Source organism: Cnephaeus nilssonii (genome assembly GCF_951640355.1).
Source record: "Cnephaeus nilssonii genome assembly, chromosome: 12".
Lineage (NCBI taxonomy): Eukaryota > Metazoa > Chordata > Mammalia > Chiroptera > Vespertilionidae > Cnephaeus > Cnephaeus nilssonii.
The window spans coordinates 25,192,276-25,215,157 of record NC_137083.1 but is presented as its reverse complement, the minus strand read 5'-3'; the positions used below and the strand labels follow the sequence as shown (position 1 = coordinate 25,215,157).

The 22,882-nt window shown below is 40.6% G+C and overlaps 1 protein-coding gene across 6 annotated transcripts in view; it reads left to right on the top strand.

Annotated features, from left to right (window-relative positions):
- The window catches only part of DYNC1I1 (dynein cytoplasmic 1 intermediate chain 1), a gene marked incomplete at both ends in the record, with an annotated part of 245,523 nt that overhangs the window by 22,789 nt on the left and 199,852 nt on the right, over positions 1-22,882 (top strand). For 3 of the 6 annotated variants that reach the window (XM_079786740.1, XM_079786738.1, XM_079786737.1), the window contains 2 exons: positions 2,360-2,419; positions 14,364-14,479. In XM_079786740.1, coding sequence (XP_079642866.1) covers positions 2,360-2,419; positions 14,364-14,479 — 176 coding nt within the window. The remainder of the gene's footprint in view (positions 1-2,359; positions 2,420-14,363; positions 14,480-22,882) is intronic. The other 3 variants (XM_079786742.1, XM_079786741.1, XM_079786739.1) reach the window with 1 other exon arrangement.

The following is a 22,882-nucleotide window of genomic DNA, read 5'->3' as shown; positions in this document are numbered from 1 at the left end:
TTTTATGTAATCTCTGTAGAAGACCTGAGAGAGATCATCCATCCATCCATCCATCCATCCATCCATCCATCCATCCAACCATCCATCCATTCATGCATCTATCCATTTATTCAACTAATGCTATCTATAATAATCTATAATAATAAAAGCATAATATGCTAATTAGACCGGACAGCCAAATGACCTACCGGACGTCCTTCCAGATGTCCTTCCAGATGAAGCCGCAATGGTGGGGGCCAAGGAAGAGGTGTTTAGGGGCAATCAGGCAGGCAGGTGAGCCGTTAGGGGTGATCAGGCAGGCAGGCAAGAAGTTAGGGGCGATCAGGCAGCCAGGTGAGTGGTTAAAGGTGATCAGGCAGGCAGGCGAGTGGTTAGGAGCCAGTGGTTCCAGATTGTGAGAGGGATGTCTGAATGCAGGAATCCCTGAAGGATCAGCCTAAACCAGCAATCAGACATCCCCCAAGGGGTCCCAGATTGCGAGAGGGTGCAGGCTGGGCTGAGTGACCACCACCAACCCGCCCCCCCTGTGCATGAATTTTGTGCACCAGGCCTCTAGTATTCTATAAACATACATACCAAGCACAGTTCTAGGCATAGCCCTGCAATCTAAGGATATAGCCACCCTGCCATTATAAGGCTAAAACAGATCGAAGTAAACAGTAAACTGATTTATAATCAAATCATGGGTAAATATAAGTGCTATGAAGAAAGTAAAGCAGGAAAAGGTAAGAGGTAGTGTGACAAGGAAGTGCTACTGGAGAAAGGGTGGTGGAAGAAGAAAACCTCTCTGAGCCGGTAAAATTTGAGCCAAGGCATGAGCTGCTCAGCTCTTTGAGGGAAGAACATCAGGAAGGACACAGGACACAAGGGGGACACCGGGAGGGAGGGGCACAGCGGGTGGAGATGAGTTTTGAAGATAGCTGCAGTCCAGGTCATAAATTGTCCCGGAAGCCACGGTAAATCTTAACGGGCAAACTGAGCAGGATTCCTCAAACTTTAAGGTGCCCAGGAATTGCCTGGAACCTTAAACTGTAGTGAGGAGTTGGTGAATCCAGGATGAGAGCGGAGTCTCTGTATTTCCAACAAGTGCCCAAGAGATGCTCATGCTTCTGGTGTGTGGGCCACACTTAGAGGAAACAAAATGGTAGCGAGGTTCAGGACACAAACGACATGTCCAATGTTACTCAGCTGGTAAGTTGCAGAGTCCAGATGTGAATCCCAGAGGCCTGACTCCAAAGTCCCTGCTGTGCATCAGTTACACGCCCGCTAACCTCCCTCCGGATTCACCTGCAACTGCTTCTGTGCAGGAAATGGAGAGGACCTGCCTGAGAGAGGTCCCTGTGTGCACTCTATAGAAGAGCTCTTTATCCCTTATTTCGAAGGAGAAAAGAATGCCTGGATAACTGTGGATACTTTGTGCTGTTGCTTGTGGAGTATTTAAAAGAGTAAATATCCCTGACAGAGACAAATGATATGGTTGGTGACCATCTTGGTATGATATAAAAGTTAAAAAAAACAAAAACACCAAAATACCCACAGGCCTTGAAATCCAGTGCATCATATTGGCAATCACTGACCCGAGGAAGCCAGTTAGTCAGCAGGCCCTGCAGCCATACTCCATCTGGCCTGACCTCCCCAGATGCTCCTGCTCTGACCCATTTGTACGTTTGCATTTGGTTCTCTTCTCTGCATGGGAGATGCCTGGTGCTCCCAGCTGTGGACGGGCTCTGGGGTGTCAGAGATACTTGAAGTTGGCTGCATGCTCGAATTAATCAGGCTTCACTAAGGAACAGCAAAACAGCAACAACAACAAAAGGTGGGCTGTGTGGAGTTTGAATATTCAGCTCCGAGCTTCCTTCCTTGAAAACAAACCTAACTTCCAGAATCAAACAGATGTTCCAAGGAAAGGCTGGCTTCTTGCTTTCTCTTGGCACTTGATATTCACAGGGTCTTCCTTGCACTGAGGGTGGGTGGGTGAGGGGGAAGGGGAGGGGCGAAGTGGGAGATGTTCTGTGTATGCATCGTATATGCCAGTGATGGGCAACCTTTTGAGCTTGGTGTGTCAAACTTCGCCAAAAAACTGAGCATAACTCGGGTAGTGTGTCACCTTGAGGAAAAAACTAACTCCAAGACTCTAGTCGCAAATGTTTCATCCTCAGGAGCAGCAAATGTTTCATCCTCGGCATGCGGGCGCATGTCATCAGACATGGCTACACGTGTCAGTGCTGACACGCGTGTCATAGGTTCGCCATCACTGGTATATGCCATTGCCTCGATGAATGACACGGTTTGGTTCGGTTTGTTCCCCGCCCCTTCTGTTAATTCTCTGTGTTCTTTTTCCTTTGTGCTGCACGATTAGGACCCTGCAGTGGGACACAGACCCCTCAGTGCTCCAGCTGCAGTCAGACTCAGAACTTGGGTATATGTCTGCTCTTTTGTTACTCCTTTGATTATTTCTTTGCTACAGTCGTGTTGAAATGCTGGAGCTGCTGCTGCTCTTGTTTTCCCCCTTTTGTTGAACTTCCAGTTTGATAAGTTTATTTCCTTCTGTTAGTTTGCCTTCTAAAGTTAAGCTTTGGAGAAAGTCCTTCTTTGTGGAAAATACCACAAAAAGGTGGCTTTTGATCTCCCCTCCTTAATTCCTATTATTTGCAAAACAACACTTCCCGCTCTAAAAAGATACAGACACGCACCCACACCTCTATTTTGAGGTGGGGCACACAAGTTCTGCAGTGGGAAATACGTTTGAGTTTATCCTAACCATCCTCCCCCTTTACTAACAAGTGGCCTTAAGTTAATTTTTGTTAAAATCAGTATTAAAATGTTGTGTCTCTTTGGTTTCTTTTCCTTTTCACTTTTCTGGATACTTATAATAAGCATTTAATTTGAATTGAGTATGAACTTAAAAAGAGTCCTATTAAGGGAAAATGCATTTGTCTATTTCCTCAATATTAAGAAATCACAAATATTTAATGATGGCTAATGTCTTCTACATCCTAAAGATCATATCTTTTTTCAGATGGAAATGTATTGCCACAGGTTAAAAGATAACTTCAGAATGAAAATGTGGTATATATGTACAATAGCATATTATTAAGCCATAAAAGTGAAATCTTGCCATTTGGAACAATATGGAAGGACTTTGAGGACATTATGCTAAGTGAAATAAGTCAGACAGAAAAAGATAAATACCATATGATCTCATTTATATGTGTAATCTAAAATAAAAAATGAGCTCATGGATATATAAAAAAAAAATAGATTGGTAGTTGCCTAAGACAAAAGGTTGGCAATTGCCAAAATGGGTCAAGGGGGTCAAAAGGTGTAAACTTCCATTTATAAAATGAATAAGTCATGGAGATGTAATGTGCAGCATGACTGTAGTTAATAATACTGTATTGCATTTTTAAAAGTCACTGGGAGAGTGGATCATGAACGTTCTCATCACAAGAAAAAAATTGTAACTATATATAGTGTGGATGTAAACTGGACTTCCTGTGGTGTTCATTTTGTAGTATATACAAATATTGAATCATTACATTGCACACCTGATATTAATAGTATGCTATGTCAATTAGTGCCCAATAAAAAATAAAACACACATGTATATCCCAGAAAGTTGATTAACTTCTCTTATAGGATTGAAGTTAGCTATGGTCATACATGACATATTTCCAGTGTGGTGCTTGTACCAGCTCGTGCTCAAGCTCAGACTTGTGCTTCTCTTCCTCACTTTGCATTCAGTGAAATTAGCTTGAAATCTGTCATGGGGGAGTATTTACACCACAAAAATTGGCAAAGGCTACAAACCAGGGCTTGCTCCCTTTTCTCCAAGCCAGTTATTAAGCATTTACCAACACGACACTGGGTTACCTTAATATGTCAATAGCATATCTTATTACAGTATTTTATGAAACTACTAATTTTTTCTTTCTAAATATAACTCAATGAATTCCAAAGTGGCTATTTATTTACTTATTTATTTTGGATTGCTGAGATTTGGGGCCACATGTCTATGGGTTTCTGTCAATGTCAGTGCCTACTGTAGGTATATGAGGAGCTTGAAGGGATATTTGCATGTTAGGTTCAAAACGATAAGCCCTTTGTATCTGCAAAAGTTCTTGGCCGACTCACAACACTGCTAGATCTTAAGACTTTAGGTAACTGATATAATATTACTTTTTAAAAATATTACTTTTTGGCAACTTAGTTATATAGTTCAGTGTATTATTTAAATATCCAAAAAATATGGCTTAAGTCGAGCAGAGAAACAATGGAAATGTGGTATGTTACGGTTCAGGGGAACTTCAGAGTGCAGTTCTTCAATATATCATTGTGCTTGAGAAAATGAAGATGGCACTGGCAGAGACTCTGCCTTATGCCCTTATATTAACAGATTTTCAGACAGATTGTGGCATTGTTACATTACACTTGCTGATGTGGAACAGTTAGGAATTTTCCCATTTTTATCTGTTTCCCAAGCAAAATCTCAGTTGACTATGCAGATGAAAACTGTGACTCTTTCTGTGGAGACGGCATTCGGTGGCTCCCACCTTGCCTCCCACATTTTACTTCCAAGTGGACCTCGTGAGTCAGAGACAGAGATGAGACTTTCTGCTCACCGGGTAGCTTATCTTAGACAGTTTGGAAGGAGCATTCAGAATATTTGAGAGAGGAGATTATTTAGCCATGTTACAATTTCAAATAGTGATTTAAGGAAAAACTTCCCTTTTTGGTTGTACTTATGTACAGAAAAATTTTATTCTCATACATACTTTTATGAAATGTACTTCAGGCTACATGATTTTTCTAGAGACAATTTTATTTCCTCTTCTTGATCCTGGCCATGGAATTGGCCATGGAATTGGATAAAGCTTGCTCTGTCACTTGACTTTTTTAAAAGATAGTTTTTCTGAGTATAATTGACATAAGAAACCGCACACATTAAAAGATTCAAATAGATAAATTTTAATGTAAACACAGCCATGAAACCATCACCACCATCAAGATAATGAACATATTCATCATCCCCAAAAGTTGCCCACGCCCCTTTGTAATCCTCACTCCTGCTTCTCCCCATCCCCTCAAACAACTGATCTGCTTTCTGTAGTCAGTATATATTAGTTTACATATCTAGAATGTCATAGGAATGAAATCATGCAATAGGTATTTTTTTTTTTACTTCTTTCATTTGGAACAATTATTTCAAGATTCCCTGTGTATCAGTAGGTCATTCCTTTTTATTACTGAGTGGTATTTCCTTGTATGGATATACCACTGTTGGTTTATCAGTCACTTTTTGATGTGCATTTGGGTTGTTCCCAGTTTTTTCCCATTAAAAATAAAACTTCAATTTTTTTATGGACATATGCTTTTATTTATTTTTTTTTTTTGGGGGGGGAAGAGAGGTCGTAATAACACCAAGTAGAATGGCTGAATTATATAGTGGATGTACATTTAACTTAAGATCTCTCCAACTCTTTTCCCCATTACACATTCTCACCAGCAGTGTATGAAAGCCTCAGTTCCTCCCTATTCTTGACAATACTTATTTTGGACTTAAAACACTTTTTAAACCACTAGTAAAAGAGTGTAATGGTACCTCATTGTAGTTTTGACTTGCATTTTCCTAGTGACTACTGTTAAATATCTATGTGTGCATTTCCTATTTGAATTTTTATCTGATGAAATGTCTACTTAAGTCTTTTGCCCTATTGTTTTTTTAAGTTGATTGTTTGATTCTCATTACTCCTGGAGTTTTTACAGTTCTTTGTATATTTTGTATACAATCCTTTATTTGATATATAATTTTTAAATATTTTCTCCCAGTATGTGACTTACCTTTTTCATTCTTTCAATAACCTTTAAGACACTTTTTAATTTTGACAAATTACAATTTACAAATTTGTTCTTTTATGAGTCATGCTTTTGTTGACATAATTTCAATGGTCAATGATTCCTTAAATATTTGTTAGGATACAATTTACCAGTGAAACCATTTGGATTTTGAATTTTATTGTGAGGAAGGTTTAAAAACACAAATTCAATAGCTGTAATAGTAATGCAGCTTTTGCAGTTCTCTGTATTTTTCTGAGTGAGCTTTGTTAGTTTGTGTTTTTCAAGTAATATGTCCATTTCTTCTCCATTTTTAAATTTATTGGCCTAAAATTGTGTATGTAATCCCTTATCTTTTTTAAATTTTACTTTATTGTTTAAAGTATTACAAATAGTAGTGCATATGTCTCATTTTATCTTTTAAATATCTACATAATCTTTATATATAGTCACCTCTCTCACTCCTGATATTGGTAAATTTTGTCTGTCTTTTTTCTCCTGATAAGAATGGTTAGATGTTTATTGATTTTATTGCTCTTCTCAAAGAACCAGTATTTGGTTCTCTATAAAGGTACTAGAAAAACACATGTTCTTCAAGACAGTGATAGGTGTTTGAGAAAATCTGGCCAGGTAGTTCTAGAGTATTTTTATGTTTTAAAGTTATTTCCGTTTGCTTAACAGAATAGTAATAACTCATTAGTTGTTGATGAAGTAACCTTCTTTTGGCTTATTCTCCAAGTTTTGTCAAATGTTCTTATGTAGTATTATGTTTTGATCTCTGGTTTGAATTAATTTATAAGGTTTCCCATGAGTAACAATGCCCATGGGAAGTATTTTCTTGAGAATGTTGTGGGTTGTGTTCTTGAGCAAACTGACAATCTTGACTCTTCAATAACACTTAATCAAACTCTCTACAGAAATTGAAATGTGGAATAGCATCTCATACTGTGTGCGTGCACAAGCGTGCCTGCGTGTGTGTGTGTGTGTGTGTGTGTGTGTGTGTGTGTGTCTATATCAAAATGTAATGGTAAATGCATCTCAGAATCTGTAAATATATAATAAATTCAGACCCATGAAAAACTTCAATAAAATTGGTTTTAACAGATCCAATCAAAATTTTGTCATGAGAGTGAGAGAAAGCACTTTGCCCACCTCTTAAAATACTCATGTGTTCGGTCTCCAAACATTTATGGAGAAGCTGCTCAGAGCCAATCTTTGTTTTCTGCCCTCAAGAATCTTGTAAAAGCAATTATGGGATATTTTCTGTTCCACACTAGCAACTGGATTTAAAAAATATATTCCTTTTTTTTATTATACTTCAGAAAAATAAGTAGAATAAGGATGAATTGGTAAGGATGAATGCTAATACTTTGGTACTCAGTATCTTGAAGAATTCAATAATGTTATAGCTATGTGTTAAAACTTTTATAGGAGGTTGTTTATAAATGTCAATTCAATAAAAGGCCATTCCTATAAAATTTCTGTGTTATTGGTGTTTGTATGTACTAATATTTGAGAAAACTTCTGAACCTTCTGTCCTGATAATTCTGAATTTTTAATTTTTTGTGTGAAGTGGGAACTTAATAGTACACCCTTCACCAATGTTGTCAAGCTCTATTATAACCATGATTATTTTGACTCTTCTCTATTCCCGGAAACTTGTGAGATTTACTTGTGCTATGAAAGTCAAAGCAAACCCTTTGGCTATACCTGTTGACTGAGCTAGACTTGATATTTGCTTCTGTTCAGGAAAAATACTTTAGCTGCCAAACGAATATCTCTGCACAGTAAGAAGTAAATATCATGGAAGCAAAATAAACACTTCCTTAAATGATTTTTGAAATTATGAACATAGAAAATGGAAACTCATCCTTCTTGATGTAATCATAAAAGGTCACCCATCACACTGCGTCTCAATCCTTGGAGGAAAACACCCACTCTGAACATAAGTGATAACTCAAGTGTGGTGAGGGGCTGCCATACCAGGCTCACTTCCTCTGTGTGGGGCCCAGGTCCCCTTTCCTCTGGTGGTGTCCCATTCCCAACTCCAGAAATCAGTCCTTGAGATGTCACACCTTGACACCTAATTACACGAGCGTATGGTGTTTAGAAGACGAATTAACCTTTTATCATTTTTTAACACCTCTTACATACTGCATGGGTTTCCATGCCCTTAGCTCCCTGTATTGTCTTTTTTTATGGATGTAGCATTATCTCATACTAGAGGCCCGGTGCATGAAATTCATGCATGGGGGTGGAGGGTGTCCCTCAGCCCAGCCTGCACCCTCTCCAATCTGGGACCCCTCGAGGGATGTACAACTGCCCGTTTAGGCCCGATCCTACTGGGCAGTTGGACATCCTTCTCACAATCCAGGACTGCTGGCTCCCAACTGCTCACCTGCCTGCCTTCCTGATTGCCCCTAACCGCTTCTGCCTGCCAGCCTAATCACCCCCTAACCACTCCCCTGCCAGCCTGATTGATGCCTAATTGCCCTCCCCTGCCAGCCTGGTCACCCCTAACTGCCCTCCCCTGCAGGCCTTGTCCCCCCCAACTGCCCTCCCCTGCAGGCCTGGGTTCCCCCCAACTGCCTTTCCCTGTAGGCCCGGTCACCCCCAACTTCCCTCCTCTGCCAGCCTGGTCATCCCTAACTGCCCTCCCCTGCAGGCTTGATCACCCCCAGCTGCCCTCCCTTGCAGGCCTAGTCCCTCCCAACTGCCCTCCCCTGCTGGCCTGATCGCCCACAACTGCCCTCCCCTGCTGGCCTGATCCCTCCCAACTGCCCTCCCCTGCTGGCCATCTTGTGGTGGCCATTTTGTGTCCACATGGGGGCAGCCATCTTGTGTGTTGGAGTGACGTTCAATTTGCATATTACTCTTTTATTAGATAGGATGAGTCTCAGTGAGTGGCTCCCAGGGCTACACTTTCTGTTTTGTCTTCTTTCTGAGCTTTTTTCTTACATCTCATACAATTGGAAAACTTCTTACCACAGATTCATCCACTGACATGCTCATTTTTACCCCAAACCTGAATTTTCTCTGGATTCCCCTATGTCTTCTGGTTACACCACTCACTTTTCTTCCCATAAGGCATGAAATCTTGAAATAATCTCTAGTCTGTTATTTTTTTCTTTACCTTCCATACCAAGTAAATTGCTAAGATCTACCTTTAATTCTTTTCCAGAGTCACCAAACTACAGCATTTCCTTTGTATTCCCAGTGATGTCACCTTTGAGTGCTTTCTCATCACCCTAGTCCAACTCTCCACATTAGATAGACCATCCGTCACAAACCCTGTCATCATCTATTAGACTGTCTCCTTTGAATTAATCCTCTGCCTGGATTCTCTGTTTACTAGTAGTTACTGAACCCATCCATCCTTGGGTTGTAGACCCTTTCTCAATTCCCCCTTTTCTCCACACTCAGCTTCCAAAGTCCCACACGTAACCTCTGCTTGCTCATTTGTCAAACAAGATTTTGATTCCCTTCTTCACACAGCTGTTATAATAATACATTTTTAAATGTCTCTTTGAAGCTGTCACTTTCTTAGTAACGTTTAGTAATTCCCTGTTGTCCACAGGGTCAAGTCCAAATTCTTTAGCCTGTGATTTGAAGTTCTCCAGTCATCTGGCCTCAACATACCTCTCTAATTTTATCTCCCACTGTTCCTCAACTTAAAACTTCCATCCTGAAAAACTGGTCTCTCAAGCATAAAATATGAATTCAATCTTTAGATTACAGAGCTCCCTCCCCAGCATGCCCTCCTCATTCCTTTCTACTTGACTGAGTCCTGCCTGTCCTTCAAGACTCACCTCAGGCCTCTATTCCCAGTGAAACTTGCTTTGTTTCCCCAAACACATAATGATTTGCCCATTAGACTCTCCTGTCCCACTTACTTTGTGAATTCTCATGTTGGCTCTTTTTATTTGCTACCTTTCATTCTTATTTTCTTTTTAATGTTTATGTTTGGTTTCCTCATTTTCCTCATGTTATAAGCATCCAGCATTGTACTGGGCTTCAAAAATTGTTTAAGGTTGCTGATAATAATGTTGGCTGATGTAGGCCTTTGCCTGTTGTCAAGGACATGGTAGATACGCATAGGATTTCTGGATAAGGAAGAAAATGGTATCAATTATCACTCTCTCGGTTTTAGGGGCCTCTTCTTTGAGAAACCTCAGAAATTTGTAAGTAGCACACAGAAAAAAATCTCTGGTAGTAGCACTAATGCATCTTAGAGATGAAATAGTCATATGCAAATAATTAGGCATAAAACCCAGCAGGATTGAATCTGGGCCCATTGCAGACATTCTTTTATTCCTTGCCTTTGGCCTACTTTGGCATCTGGCCAAATAACTCTTTGTCTCTGGGAACATCTGTTCCTGGTTTCATCTGCTTGACTTCCAGGTCCCTTCCCTGCTCTAGAGGCTGCCCGTTATTACAATGACCCTTTTTGATTTCTTGGCTTCTGACCCAAGTTCCTGAATCTGTACCTTATTTACCCACACTCCTCTCCTGCCCCCAGGTCTAGCCAATATATCCTCAACATTATGATTTCCACTCATTGAACACGCTGAGACTTCTATTCAAAGACCAATATTGAGAGTCTTCTGAGATTTACAATTTCTAATATTTGAAGTTTCTCAGATGCTTGAGGTATACTTCTATTCTGGCTTTGCTATGTCTTCACAGAGGTTCCTGCACAATGACATTAAACAAAATTCTACTAATGTCAGGCTCAGTAGCAGAGGATTAGCTGATGGTTCTGTGAAGCTCTCAGGCAGCCATCTTGCTTAAAGCTTTCGCTACCTGAGGCCAGTTCTCTGATAACGGAGATAGTACAGCAGTGTTTATGCAGTTTTATTCACTTATCTTGCTGCATATAATTAACTGTGGTCTGAAATTAGAGCATGATGAGTTGCACTGTATCTAACCAATTCAGGAGGAATTTGATGGTGCTTATGCCAGTGGTGAAGACACGCTCAGGATCTCTTTCTTGTGCCTTGGGAAGCTTTCAGGTGATGCAGTCCCTCTTGAATCCGTTTTCCCAGGGACAGATTTGGCTACTGGTTGGGGCCAATGGGCATCAGATGTTCATTACAAAAACCTTTTTCAGCTCCCCAATGTCAGTCTTACCTCTTTAAAGTAAGAAAAATTAAGCACGAGGCAACTGAATATCCACATACAAAAGAATGAAATTATACCCCTACTTCACTCCATATGCAAAATTAACTAAAAAAATAGATCAAAGACCTAAATGTCAGAGCTAAAACTATAAAATTCTTTAGAGAAGACATAGGTGTAAATTCATGATCTTAGATTGGGCGTTGGTTTCTTAGCTATGACACCAAAAGCACAAGCAACCAATGAAAACATAGATAAATTGATTTCATTAAATTTAAGACTTTAGTACTTCAAAGAACACCATCAAGAAAGTGGAAAGACAACCCACAGAATGGGAGAAAATATTTGCAAGTCATATATCTCCTGAGGGTCTAGTATCCAAAATATATGAAAATCTTACAACTCAGAAATAAAAGACAAATAATCCAATTTTAAAATGGGCAAAGAATTTGAATTAGGCATTTCTCCAGAAAAGATATACTGGCTAGGGCTGGGAACCATTGTGTGGTACCTAACTTGGAAACATGATCCTTTCAGTGTGTCCTGATAATCTATGCCTGGCTGCTTTCCAAGAATCCTTTCTCATGATTATAAAATGGGGATGTGCTTGGACCTCTACTTTATTGGGTTGTAAGAGTGTGCCTCAATCAGTGGATGATCACAAGGCATTAGGAAAAAGCAGGAGAACAAGGTCAACAACACAGGTTTTAAAAACAGTCCTTGGTAGTGTTGGACAGAGCCAAGGCCTAGGTCTGTCAATGCCTTTGCCATTTTGAGCAAATTATAAAACATCACTGAGCCTAAGTTTTCTCATCTTTAAAATTGGAATATGATGTAAAAATTTAAAAAATAAGAATAAAACAAGATAATATATGGCAAGTGTTGACATAAGTTACTAAAACAAAGTGTTTTCTAATTCTTTTGCGGGAGACTGCATGGAGGGCTGGGGACCCAGCCTGACCCTCCTTCACACTCTGGTCCAGACTGCTGGGTGAATGAGGCCCATGTGGTTTGGGCTGCAGTCATGCTCATTGAGACAGCCAGCTGGGCTTGCTCTCCAAGCCAACCATGGTTTGTTTGTGTCTACTTTGTGTGCATCTTAGATCTTACCTCAGTTGTTTTAGTAACTCATAGAAAAGAGGAAATTCCCAAGAATGCTTTGGAAATTGTGCATAGAAATTGCTGGCTGTGCTATGCATGTTCTTTCATCTTATTATGACTGCTACTAAAAAATAAACACAATGAGTGTGTGCCATCTGCTAGTAATAATTAAAAACAATAATGTGAACAGAGCGTGCTTCCACTAGTCCTAGAGAGCTAGAAATGTGTGATTTGGGATAAATTATTTCATCTTTCTCTTTTTCCCTCTGTCTTTTACACACATACTGTCTACCTGTACATTTTTAGGAAATATACCAGGTGTACTGGTTAATAATGCGGATTTTGTAATAAAAGAAAACACAATAATTTCAAGAGAAACATCACAAGTGCTTTATTCAAAGTAATGTCCATTGCCAGCTACACATTTCTCCCATCTTTCAGGTAATTTGTGGATACCGTCCCAATAGAACTTTTCTTGTTTTGAGGCAAACCATTCAAAGACCAAATTTTCCACTTCTTCGTATGTTTTGAAGTGCTGCTCAGAAAGTGCGTGTGCCATCAATCAGAACAAGTGGTAATCTGAAGGAGCAAGGTCTGGTGAATATGGCAGGTGGGTTAATACTTCCCAGGCAAGATCTTTTAAAGTGTCTTTAACTGGTTTTGAAGTGTGTGATAGTGCGTTATCATGAAGCAAAATTACTTTGCCGTGTCTTCTGGCCCATTCTGGTCATTTTACAATCAAAGTGTGGTTCAAATTGACCTGGATATTCTTTGTCTTTCACATCAAAATCATCACTTTTAAAGCATTTAAACCAGCGTTCACAAGTATCTTGAGATGGAGCATGTTCACCATAAGCTTCCCGAAGTGTAAGATAACTTTCAGCAGCACGTTTCTTCAAAATAAAGTAATGAATTAAAACTTCCCACAAATGCTCTTTTCTTGGCATGAAATTCAACATTTTTAAGTGTAAAAATATCTATGATGTTAACACCTTCAGAAAACTTGACATATGAAGTTTTAAAGCTTGTTGTCAATACAACAAAATAGTATACATATCAAATCGCATATATATCAACATATGTGTTGGAAGGGGTCAATAACTCCATCTATTGAAAAAAATCCTCATTATTAACCGGTACACCTGGTAATAGGATATGTTCAATATTAATACTAAATGTATATGCAAAAAAATATTGTTCTAGAAACTGTCATAAGCTATATATGTCTAAAATATGTATATATGTATACATAATTTTTACATAATATGTATGTGGTTCATATACATTATCCATAACAGTCCTAATAGTAAGTGCTAGTAATATCTCCATTTTACAGATGAGGAAACTGAGGCTGAGAGGTTAGATAACTTGTTCAAGATCACACACACAGCTAGGTGGTGTGGCTAGTGTTTGTGTGATTGGCCACCAGACTGCCTCCATGACTGGATGTTTCCTGGGTGACTCAGGAGGCCCTTCAGGCTTTTGCAGTAACTCAGAAATCACCATCGAGAACCTTAGGTAGGAGTTAGGTTTCAGTGGGAAAAGCACAGACCAGGACTCAGGCCAACAGTATTTCTTAAGTTCCTCATCTATAAGCTGGAGGTGATGATAGTATTTGCCCATCCACCTCATAGAGCTGAAAGACCTCTGAAAACACTTCAAGTGCTACATAAATACTCAGAAATGATTTTTTACACGGTCACGGTTCGTTTGGGAATTCCAAGGTAGAACTTAATCACTGTTAGCCCAGTGCCCTCTTCACCCCTCTGTGCTGTATCAGGGAGTCTTTAAACAGATTCACATGCTGTTCTGTGTTAGTTACTTTTCTGGAGAAATGAGAGGTGTTACACTCCCCCTTGGAATATCTTCTTATTGTTGTCACAGAGAACATGTTACTCCATCTCTCTTTTCTTCACATTTGAGAAGCATATTTTTCTTTTGTCCCTTTTACCTAAGAGACTAGAATTTTATGTTACAAATGAAAATTCCCTTTATGAATTTAAATCAAGCAAATTCAGAGATGCTCAGAATGGAAGGGGTCTTATCTGAGCTGGACCAAGACCTTTGTTTTTTAGATAGAAAAACCAAGGAGTCAGCATGAGGATCCCATCTAATATCACCCAGCAAATTAGGGCCAAAGTGGGCCAAGAACCCAAGTGTCTCGAAGGTCAGTTCTACTGGCTTACCGTGACCGTTGTACTGCAAACTGAGGGTATTTGGGGTTTGGTGTAGTCCTTTGTTTGATCACTGATAGCTCTTCTGCATGGAATGGTTTCCCTCTCTAAGCATGTGTACTTTGTTACTTATAGGCGGAGACTACACAAACTGGGAGTGTCGAAGGTTACCCAGGTGGACTTCCTGCCCAGGGAAGTAGTGTCCTACTCCAAGGAGACCCAGACTCCTCTGGCTACGCATCAGTCTGAAGGTGAACTATGTCTTTTGTTTACTTTCCATATTGTCTTTGGAGAAATTGCCAGGGAGTCACATCCTTCTTGTTGATTTCATAGTTTACCGTACGAGATCTTTACAGGTCACAAACACAATGACATGCCAAGGCTTACGTCTTCTTTGTCACCAGAGAGGGAATCCAATGGTTCTCTTCCAAGGACCCATGAACTTTAACGTGGATAACTTAGCGAGATCCCACTTTGCCAAAACTGTGTGGGAGGCAGGGGGAATCGTCAAAGGGTGATATAATAGAAACTGTTCTGAATGTTATCGATAAGAAGAGTGTGTACATTAAGATTCATCATTTGCAGGAGTCAGCCAACTATAATCTACACCTGTTCCTCAAAATAGTGTTTTGGAATACAGCCACACCCATTTGTGCATGTTGATATGGTTGCTTTCTGGCTACTATGATAAGGTTGAGTAGTTGGTGACAGAGAATGTATGGCTCACAGAGCCCAAAATCTTTACTGTAATCTGGTGCTTTACAGAAAGACTTTGCTGACCCCTGATTTGCTTTGCCAATTCAGAAGACAACACACAGAGTTTCTTACCATTATTTAAAAAGCTTTACAATGCAAGCTTATCTGAGGTGCATGGGAATTGAATCCACGCTCCTTCGTATATACCAGAAAACATCAAGTGGAAAATTCGCATTCAAATCTCAGTGGATAAAAAATATATACATACATGAGTAAGAGAATTTAAAGCTGATATATCAGAATGCTCCCTGGAAGTAAAAATTTACAACAAAGCAGAAAAGGGACCTGTGTGTACTTAAAATAGGAAAGCACAGATTGCAGAACAGCGTTATTGTTATAGGCAAGCACGTTCTTTTATTTTATTATTATTATTATTATTTTTTTACTTTATATTGTTTTGCTGTTTGGTGTGCTGAAGAGGATGTCAGGAGTCTGGTTTTACTGTTGTTATGTAGTCAATACTGTACAAAAGCCGTGAGAATGAAAAATGGTTCCTATTTTTTTGCATGGTTTACAGCAAATACATAAACCAGTGCAGTTTGGTTTGTGCAAGCTACGGAGTTTTTCAATTTCGGTTTTAAACACATAATGTCAAAAGCAAACTGAAATTGATGCCTTGAAGTAGAGGGCTGCCTACAGGCCTTCTGAGAACCTTTCCTGGGTGATGCTGGCTAGCGTGGGGTGATTCTTTGGTAACAGGGACTCCATTTTTCAAGTCTGATATTGAAAGTTTTTAGAAGCAAACAAGTAGCTCCCTCTGGTGGTGAAATGTTAAAACACCTACTGCAACAAAGTGAGACCTGTACTAGTACACTGAGTGGCCAGATTATTATTATCTCTGAACGCATAATAATCTGGCCACTCAGTATGTGTGTGTGTATGTATGTATATGTATATGTATATGTATATGTATATGTGTATGTGTATGTGTATGTGTATGTGTATGTGTATGTGTATGTGTATGTGTATGTGTATGTGTATGTGTATGTGTGTGTGTGTGTGTGTGTATATTAGAGGCCCAGTGCATGAATTCGTGCATGGGTGGGGTCTGGCCAGCCTGGCCAGGGGGAGGGGACATGGGCGGTTGGCCAGCCTGCCTGCTGGTCTAACTCCTGGTCAAGGGGACAATTTGCATATTAGCCTTTTATTATATAGGATATACACTGAGTGGTCAGATTATTATATGCTCAGAGATCATAATAATCTGGCCACTCAGTGTATATTAATGTGGCAGGAAAGACAACGTTAGAAAAGCCTTGGGGAGCCCATCTAGTCTATCCTTGGGCCTCCAGCAGATTGGGAAGATTTGTTAAAAAACAACCTCACCACCCAACCCAAACATTTGTTTGAGTTAATTTACTGCCAGAGGTATTTGCAGGCTGTAGCCTGAGGTATGTTTATTTAGCCCCAAATTTGACTCATAACATAAAGTTATACAACTGAAATAAGAGAAGGAGTGAACTCTTGTTTTTTAAATGTGTAGACTTCAGATATTGGAAAAGGCACAGAAATATTTACAAGGGAAGATAAATTAAGGATGAACAGGCATCCACTCTAAACTTTTAAACTGGATACATCAAAAGGAAAAGGCTGTGCATTCATTTTATGACTGCAAAGAGAGCTTGGGAGCCCTCATTACACTGCGGTCCAAGCAGCAGGAGAGAAGGAATTTATTTCTTAGATATTGGCAGAAGTCTGCTCTGTTTTGTTAACAAGACTCATAGAGTGTTCTGTGGTGATGGGTGTGTCAGTGGTTCAGAGTCCACAATACAGACTTGAATTCAAAACTAGCTAATGTAGCTCTAGACATGAAAGAGTCCCCGATGAGTTTAGACAGGAAGAACTTTAGATTTGGGTTCAGCAGATTGTCCTGTCACCACAGATGATTCCTTGACCTCTGGCTACCTGGAGTCGCCCAGCAACCTGGCTGATGAAGGAGCCCGGGGCTTGCCTTTCACCTGCTCTGTGAAGAGAGATGGCAGAGGGAGAGCCAGGGGCAGCAGTGGGAGAGTAGGGGCAGCAAGGATCTACCATGAGGCAGATTTCGGTTGGCTTCCAGTTTGGGGTATTGAGCCCTGACAATGTTGTCAATGGCAACTGCAGCCTTTCAGAGGCAGGAAACAATGAACTACTAAATTCATGACACAGTGAAGCTCTCAAATGGACCATCTTTAAAGCTGTGTTGTATATAAGACCTACTTTAGTTCATTATTGCCCATAGTGTATGAAGGAATGATGATTATTTTTTAAAGTCATTAAGCGACTATGGAAAATTTAATATATTCAAACTAATGACCTCAGAGCATTGATCTAATGGAGTTCTTGTGTATTCGGTTTTTTATATGTTCTCATTTTATTCTTTAAAATGAAAGGGAAGATATTTGGGATTTGCCCAAGCTTAACTCTTTTCTCCACTATGTACTAAAGTGAATAGTCTTTTTAATTTGTGATCATAATGGCCTGTTATGAGAAACACTCCAGAGAACAATTTAAACCAGGAAGATTTAGGAATGACGTCTGCATGAACTTTTTTTTTTTTTAATGCCAGTGTAGACCTTCCCTCTCTGCTTATAGGTCATTAGTTGCAGAGAAAGAAGGCTGAGAATAGGAAAAACTGATTTGGGGGGAGCAGGATCTCTCTACCCCACAAATATTTTAAACACATGCTTTTTATTCCCAAGTAGTAAGAAAGGAAAAAAAAATATGGTTCGTTGCCAAACTACCTCTGCCCTGCCTGTTATTAATATCTCCCTTTACTGACCGTGAGGTCCTGATGTTAGTTAGGAAGCCAGTCTTCTGCATCTAAATTATAGTGGGCAATAGGCATCCAACAAATGCTGCTGAGTGACAAAGATGATCCCAGGCATCTTAGAAGCTCCAAGTTCAGTAATGACCCCTGGGAGAAAGAATTTAGTAACTCACTTAGAAAGATGCAGACCACTCTGGACGGAGGAGGAGGAGGAGGAGGGGGGAGGGGGAGGAGAAGATTTATACAACCTGCTGATAGTTTTGAAGAGTTCTCTGATCCTCCTCTTCTCTTCATGATATCTTATAAATTGGAACTTAGTGACCTCATGTTGGTCACCCCTCTTCTTTCACTTCCCTCCCATACCCCATTTCTTGTATTCAAGAAAGACCATTTTTCTTGCATTTTCCAAGGTGCTGTGCAGCCTCATGCCTCAATACACTTGCACATACTGTCTACCCACCAAACTGCACTGGCAGCCACTTCACCGTGGCTGAGCAGAGAGCCTTGGGCGAGAAGACCTCCCTGAATTGTAGAGAACTCTTCCAGGTGAATGATTACACCATAGATTACTCCATATCCAAGGGCACCTATAATGCTCGTTAGATAGTTGGACAGAAGCAATGTTGTACCCTCAGCAAAGCAAATCCAAAATAAGGCTCATCCTGTCATCATAGAGGCAGTGTGGAAAGCCCCTGGATTTTTCCTTCTTAGTTAATAGTTCACATATCCATTGGGCTAGTCATTCCTTTTACCCTGTCTTCATACTGCCCAAAGGACTGCCACAGACCATGTATGACCTCCTTGTTAGGCGTCTAGACCTCTGCTGCTCCCCTCTCCTTCTATATGAAGTGAGGAGAGATCAACATTAAGATTTGAGTTCTCCCCTAACCAGTTTGGCTCAGTGGATGGAGCATCAGCCTGTGGACTGAAAGGTCCCAGGTTCGATTCCGGTCAAGGGCATGTACCTTGGTTGCAGGCACATTCCCAGTAGGAGGTGTGCAGGAGGCAGCTGATCGATGTTTCTAACTCTATCCCTCTCCCTTCCTCTCTGTAAAAAATCAATAAAATATATTTTTAAAAAGAAGATTTGAGTTCTCAATTGCCCCTCAATTTTTCCTTCTTAGTTAATAGTTGAATTTAAAGCGTCCTACACCTTGGTGGCCCCAGGAACATAATACTTCTATAAAAAATTGCCAAAGGGCATGGCCGAGTGGCTCAGTGGTTGAGTGTAGACCTATGAACCAGGAGGTCACAGTTTCATTCCTGGTTAGGGCACATGCCTGGGTTGTGGGCTTGGTCCCCAGTAGGAAGCATGCAGGAGGCAGCCCATTGATGATTCTCTCTCAACATGGATGTTTCTATTTCTCTCCCTCTCCTTTCCTTTTTGAAATCAATAAAAATATGTTTTCAAAAATTGCCAAATGTAGGAACGTTCCAGAGAATCTAAGTGGAAATATTTATTTGGAACCTTAAATTTGTAATCGGAGAGTTCTTAGAGATAGAGTTTCCTAGTGGGAGCCATTCCTGAAACACCTGGAGATGACTTGGGAGAAAACAAGTGGTGTTATAACCTGACTCCAGCTCTTCAATTGGCTCCCCATTTCCTGGACCTTATACTCTTTCTCTGAACTTATTATTTAAAGCAACCATATGTTTGGAGACAAGCCATGGTGGCATCTGGGCTGCAAATTAAAAATCCCTAGTGAAGAGGACACACACTAATCTTATTTTTAGCTTCTGTTCCTTAGCTAAGGACTGACACTATTCCAGGGAGAGATTGACATCTGCCATTTTTTTTTTGCTTCCTTGAAATATGCCTGCTATTTCCCCTTTGACACTGGTTTAAAGTGTTAATCCTCTTAGAACAAACTGTAGAGCTGTGGGGCCCATGTTAATAAGGTCAGGGATTGAGGGATCCTCTCCCAGGAGATTAGTTTTCTTTATACAATGTTAATCTCATATCATGGCAAGTCTCTTGAAAGACCCTTCCTCCCCCCTTCCCCTAAAAAGCTATCTAATGAACATAGACATTTCAGGCATTATTTTTTAAGATAGTATTTATATGGAGTAGTTAGAATGTTCTGGTTAAAAAAACAACACCAAAACAAAAACCCACACAAAGATCGTTTTCCCTCTCTCTGAATCACCTTTTCAGCTGTTAGTCAGGAGAGCTTCGATGGTTTAATTCTTGATTTAGGCTAGAAAATAAAATGATATTGGCCTTGATGTTAGCCAGTCTTGATATTCCAGAGGAGAAGCCTTTAATTTCTCCTTGGGTTCATTGGCAAATTAACACCTATCTCTCAAAAGAATAATAACATAATGAAGTGGCTACCTTATTGCTCAAAAATCTAAGGACTTGTTCTGTGCTTTCCTTTTAGAGCTATTTGTCCAATTTGCCACAGACACTATGGGCATCATTGGATCAGCTGGATTATAATTCTAAGTAGTATAGCCACTTAAAAGTAGAAGCCTTTTTTGAGTCACTTGGTAAATGGATTCAATAAATACATGGAAATGTTGAATGTGTTGCCTGCAAAAGCCAGAACAGCCTACCAGGCAATATGGCTCTTAGCATAATTGAATCTAGGTACTTGCTATATATTTGGAGTTGACCGGACCACTAGACCCATAGAAACTTTCCTGAAGTAGCAGGTCTCTATATTTTAAAGACTTTCCTCCCATCCTCTAGCCTACCTGTGTCTTAGCAAAATATTGAAGGTACCAATCCAGATTACTCTTTAGGTCCTGCTGGCATGATGCTCTGTGTTGAAGGTAAGATTATCAAGGTCTACAAATAGAGCCCAAGAGCTGGCTCAAGCCTGATATAAGATGATGAAGATGCAAAGAGAAATGAGGTGGGTCTTCTTTGGCTGTCAAGCAAGGCTTCGTGTAGAATGTACTCCCAGGCCTTTGTATTCTCCCCAATATTTAATTTTCTATTATTTCCTGGTCCACACTGTCACTTTCACGTAAATGAGCTGGTGGGGCTGCATTTTACAGAATAGTCAGGATCCCACAAAATTTTAAATTTGGGTTTGATTCTGGCACACATTTACATAGACATTTATCACAACCAGAGAAATTCCCTGGACCTGTGCCTTGAGCTAAAATACAGAGATTTAAGCTTGTCATCTCTTCTTTAAGCTGTCCAGTCCCATTAGAAGCCACTGCCTCACCCTAGCATCTTTAAATTCTTCATGCCATTCACACTGTTCAATGGCAGTGACAATTTGATCCCTTAAATCCTTCTTTTCAATGGACACTTCATTAAAGATCACCACAGAAGAAAAAATTCATCTAGCTATTTGTTACAGCTGACGGGTTCCCATTCCTGAACTCTAACTGCATTTTCATTTTCTTTAGCCCCTGTTAGGGCAAATAACCAAGACAGTTCCCCAGGTGACTGTCTTCTAGTACCACTTTCAGTACCACTTGGGGTTCGTGGTTAACTTAAATAGAAAAGGGATTTGTTGGAAAGATACGAGATACTTGATAGCATTGAAGAAAAGTTAGAGAATTAGGTCAGATATAGAGAGAAGGCACCCCTAACCCTCAATGTGACTGTATGTGGAGATAGGGCTTATAGGAGGTAATTAAGGTTAAATGAGGTCATCAGGGTAGAACCCCAATCTGATAGGATGGGTGGCCTTGTAAGAGGAAGAAGAGAGATCTGTCTTTCTCCCTTTTCACGTGCATGCACCGTGGAAAGGCCATGTGAGGACGCAGTGTGGGGAGTCAACAAGCCAGGAAGAGAGCTCCCACGAGAAACTGAATTGTCCAGTAACTTGATCTTGGACTTCCCAGCCTCCAGAACTGTGAGAAAATAAATGTCTGTTGTTTAAGCTGCTCAGTCTATGGTATCTTGCGATGGCAGCCAAGCAGACTGGGACAGCAGCTAACACAGCAAGGTCATGCCATTGAACCTGGCCAGCCTGGTAGGACCTAAACCTCCTGGACTTCCTGTCACTGGACAGTCATCATTATGCTCAGGATTTAAATTCTAGTCGCTGCTGCCTTTCAAGCCTCTACCTCTCCCAGCACCTGGACAGTGCTCCCTCGAGCTGTAAAGAGCCACGAGGAAGTCCAGTCGCTAGGCCTAGGTCGCATGCCCTGTATTAGCTGTGCGGGGCCAGGCAGAGGAATAACTACCCTGCTCCAGCCTCTGTAATCTCAGGGGAAGCTATGGCTTTACTTTGACCTAGTTTGGGATACTCTCCTCCAACAAAAGCTGTTCAGATGCTGGGCAGCCCCCCAAAATGTAAAAATGCCCACTCTGGTGTGAAAAGAAAAAGGAGTAGGTAAACAGAAAAATTATAGAAATTATATTTATTATGTGCTTGGCACGTTCATGTATATTACTGCACTTGTAGTGTTGCTACAGGATTTACTCACCTTATAAATCAGAAGTGCAGAGAGAAGGCAGCTCTTATTTTGTCCCCAGTTGCCTACAATACTACTGGCTGTCAGAGAAAATGGGGAAAATGTACAAAATAAACAACCTTAGCACAATCTCTTACTTATGTTAAACAGACTCAATTGGTACGTTCAGTTAAAGTTGGAAGGAAATGCTCAAATTCTCATGGAACTTCACTCTCAACTACTTCTCTCCCTAAGGTCATGGCCAAGTAGAGAGGGGAGAGAGGTGAGGTTTACCTGACCTCGTGGCCCTGGTGGAGTTGAGAGGGATTAGAGGTACTCTGGCCTCATGCCAGTCCTCCCCAGTGTGCTGGCTGACTTCCTCGCTCTCTGAGATGATGTTCTCTGCCCCCCTGGGCACTGGCACCCTGTCACCCAGTGCTATAGCTTGCAGCTGGTAAGCTTGTGGCTATTCTTTTGGCTTGGCAATGTTCCTAGGGAACATGGGCCACTTCCCTCTTGATGACTTAGTCTCCTCTCAACTTTCATTGTCTCCAGACTTTGATTCAATACCCTGGTCTCTACCAAGCCCTTGGCCTAGAAGTCCTTGCCCAGCCCATGCCACATAATCCCTTATTCCATCATAGTAGATCCCCTGGCTGACTGGCTCTCAATTCAGTTGTCCATGCCTCAGATGATCAGAGGGAGGCTCAGAAGCACTCGCCAGTTATCTCTTTCTTATCATGCCAACCGACTCCAGTGAGGCTGGGTTACCTAGTGGTGAATGAGG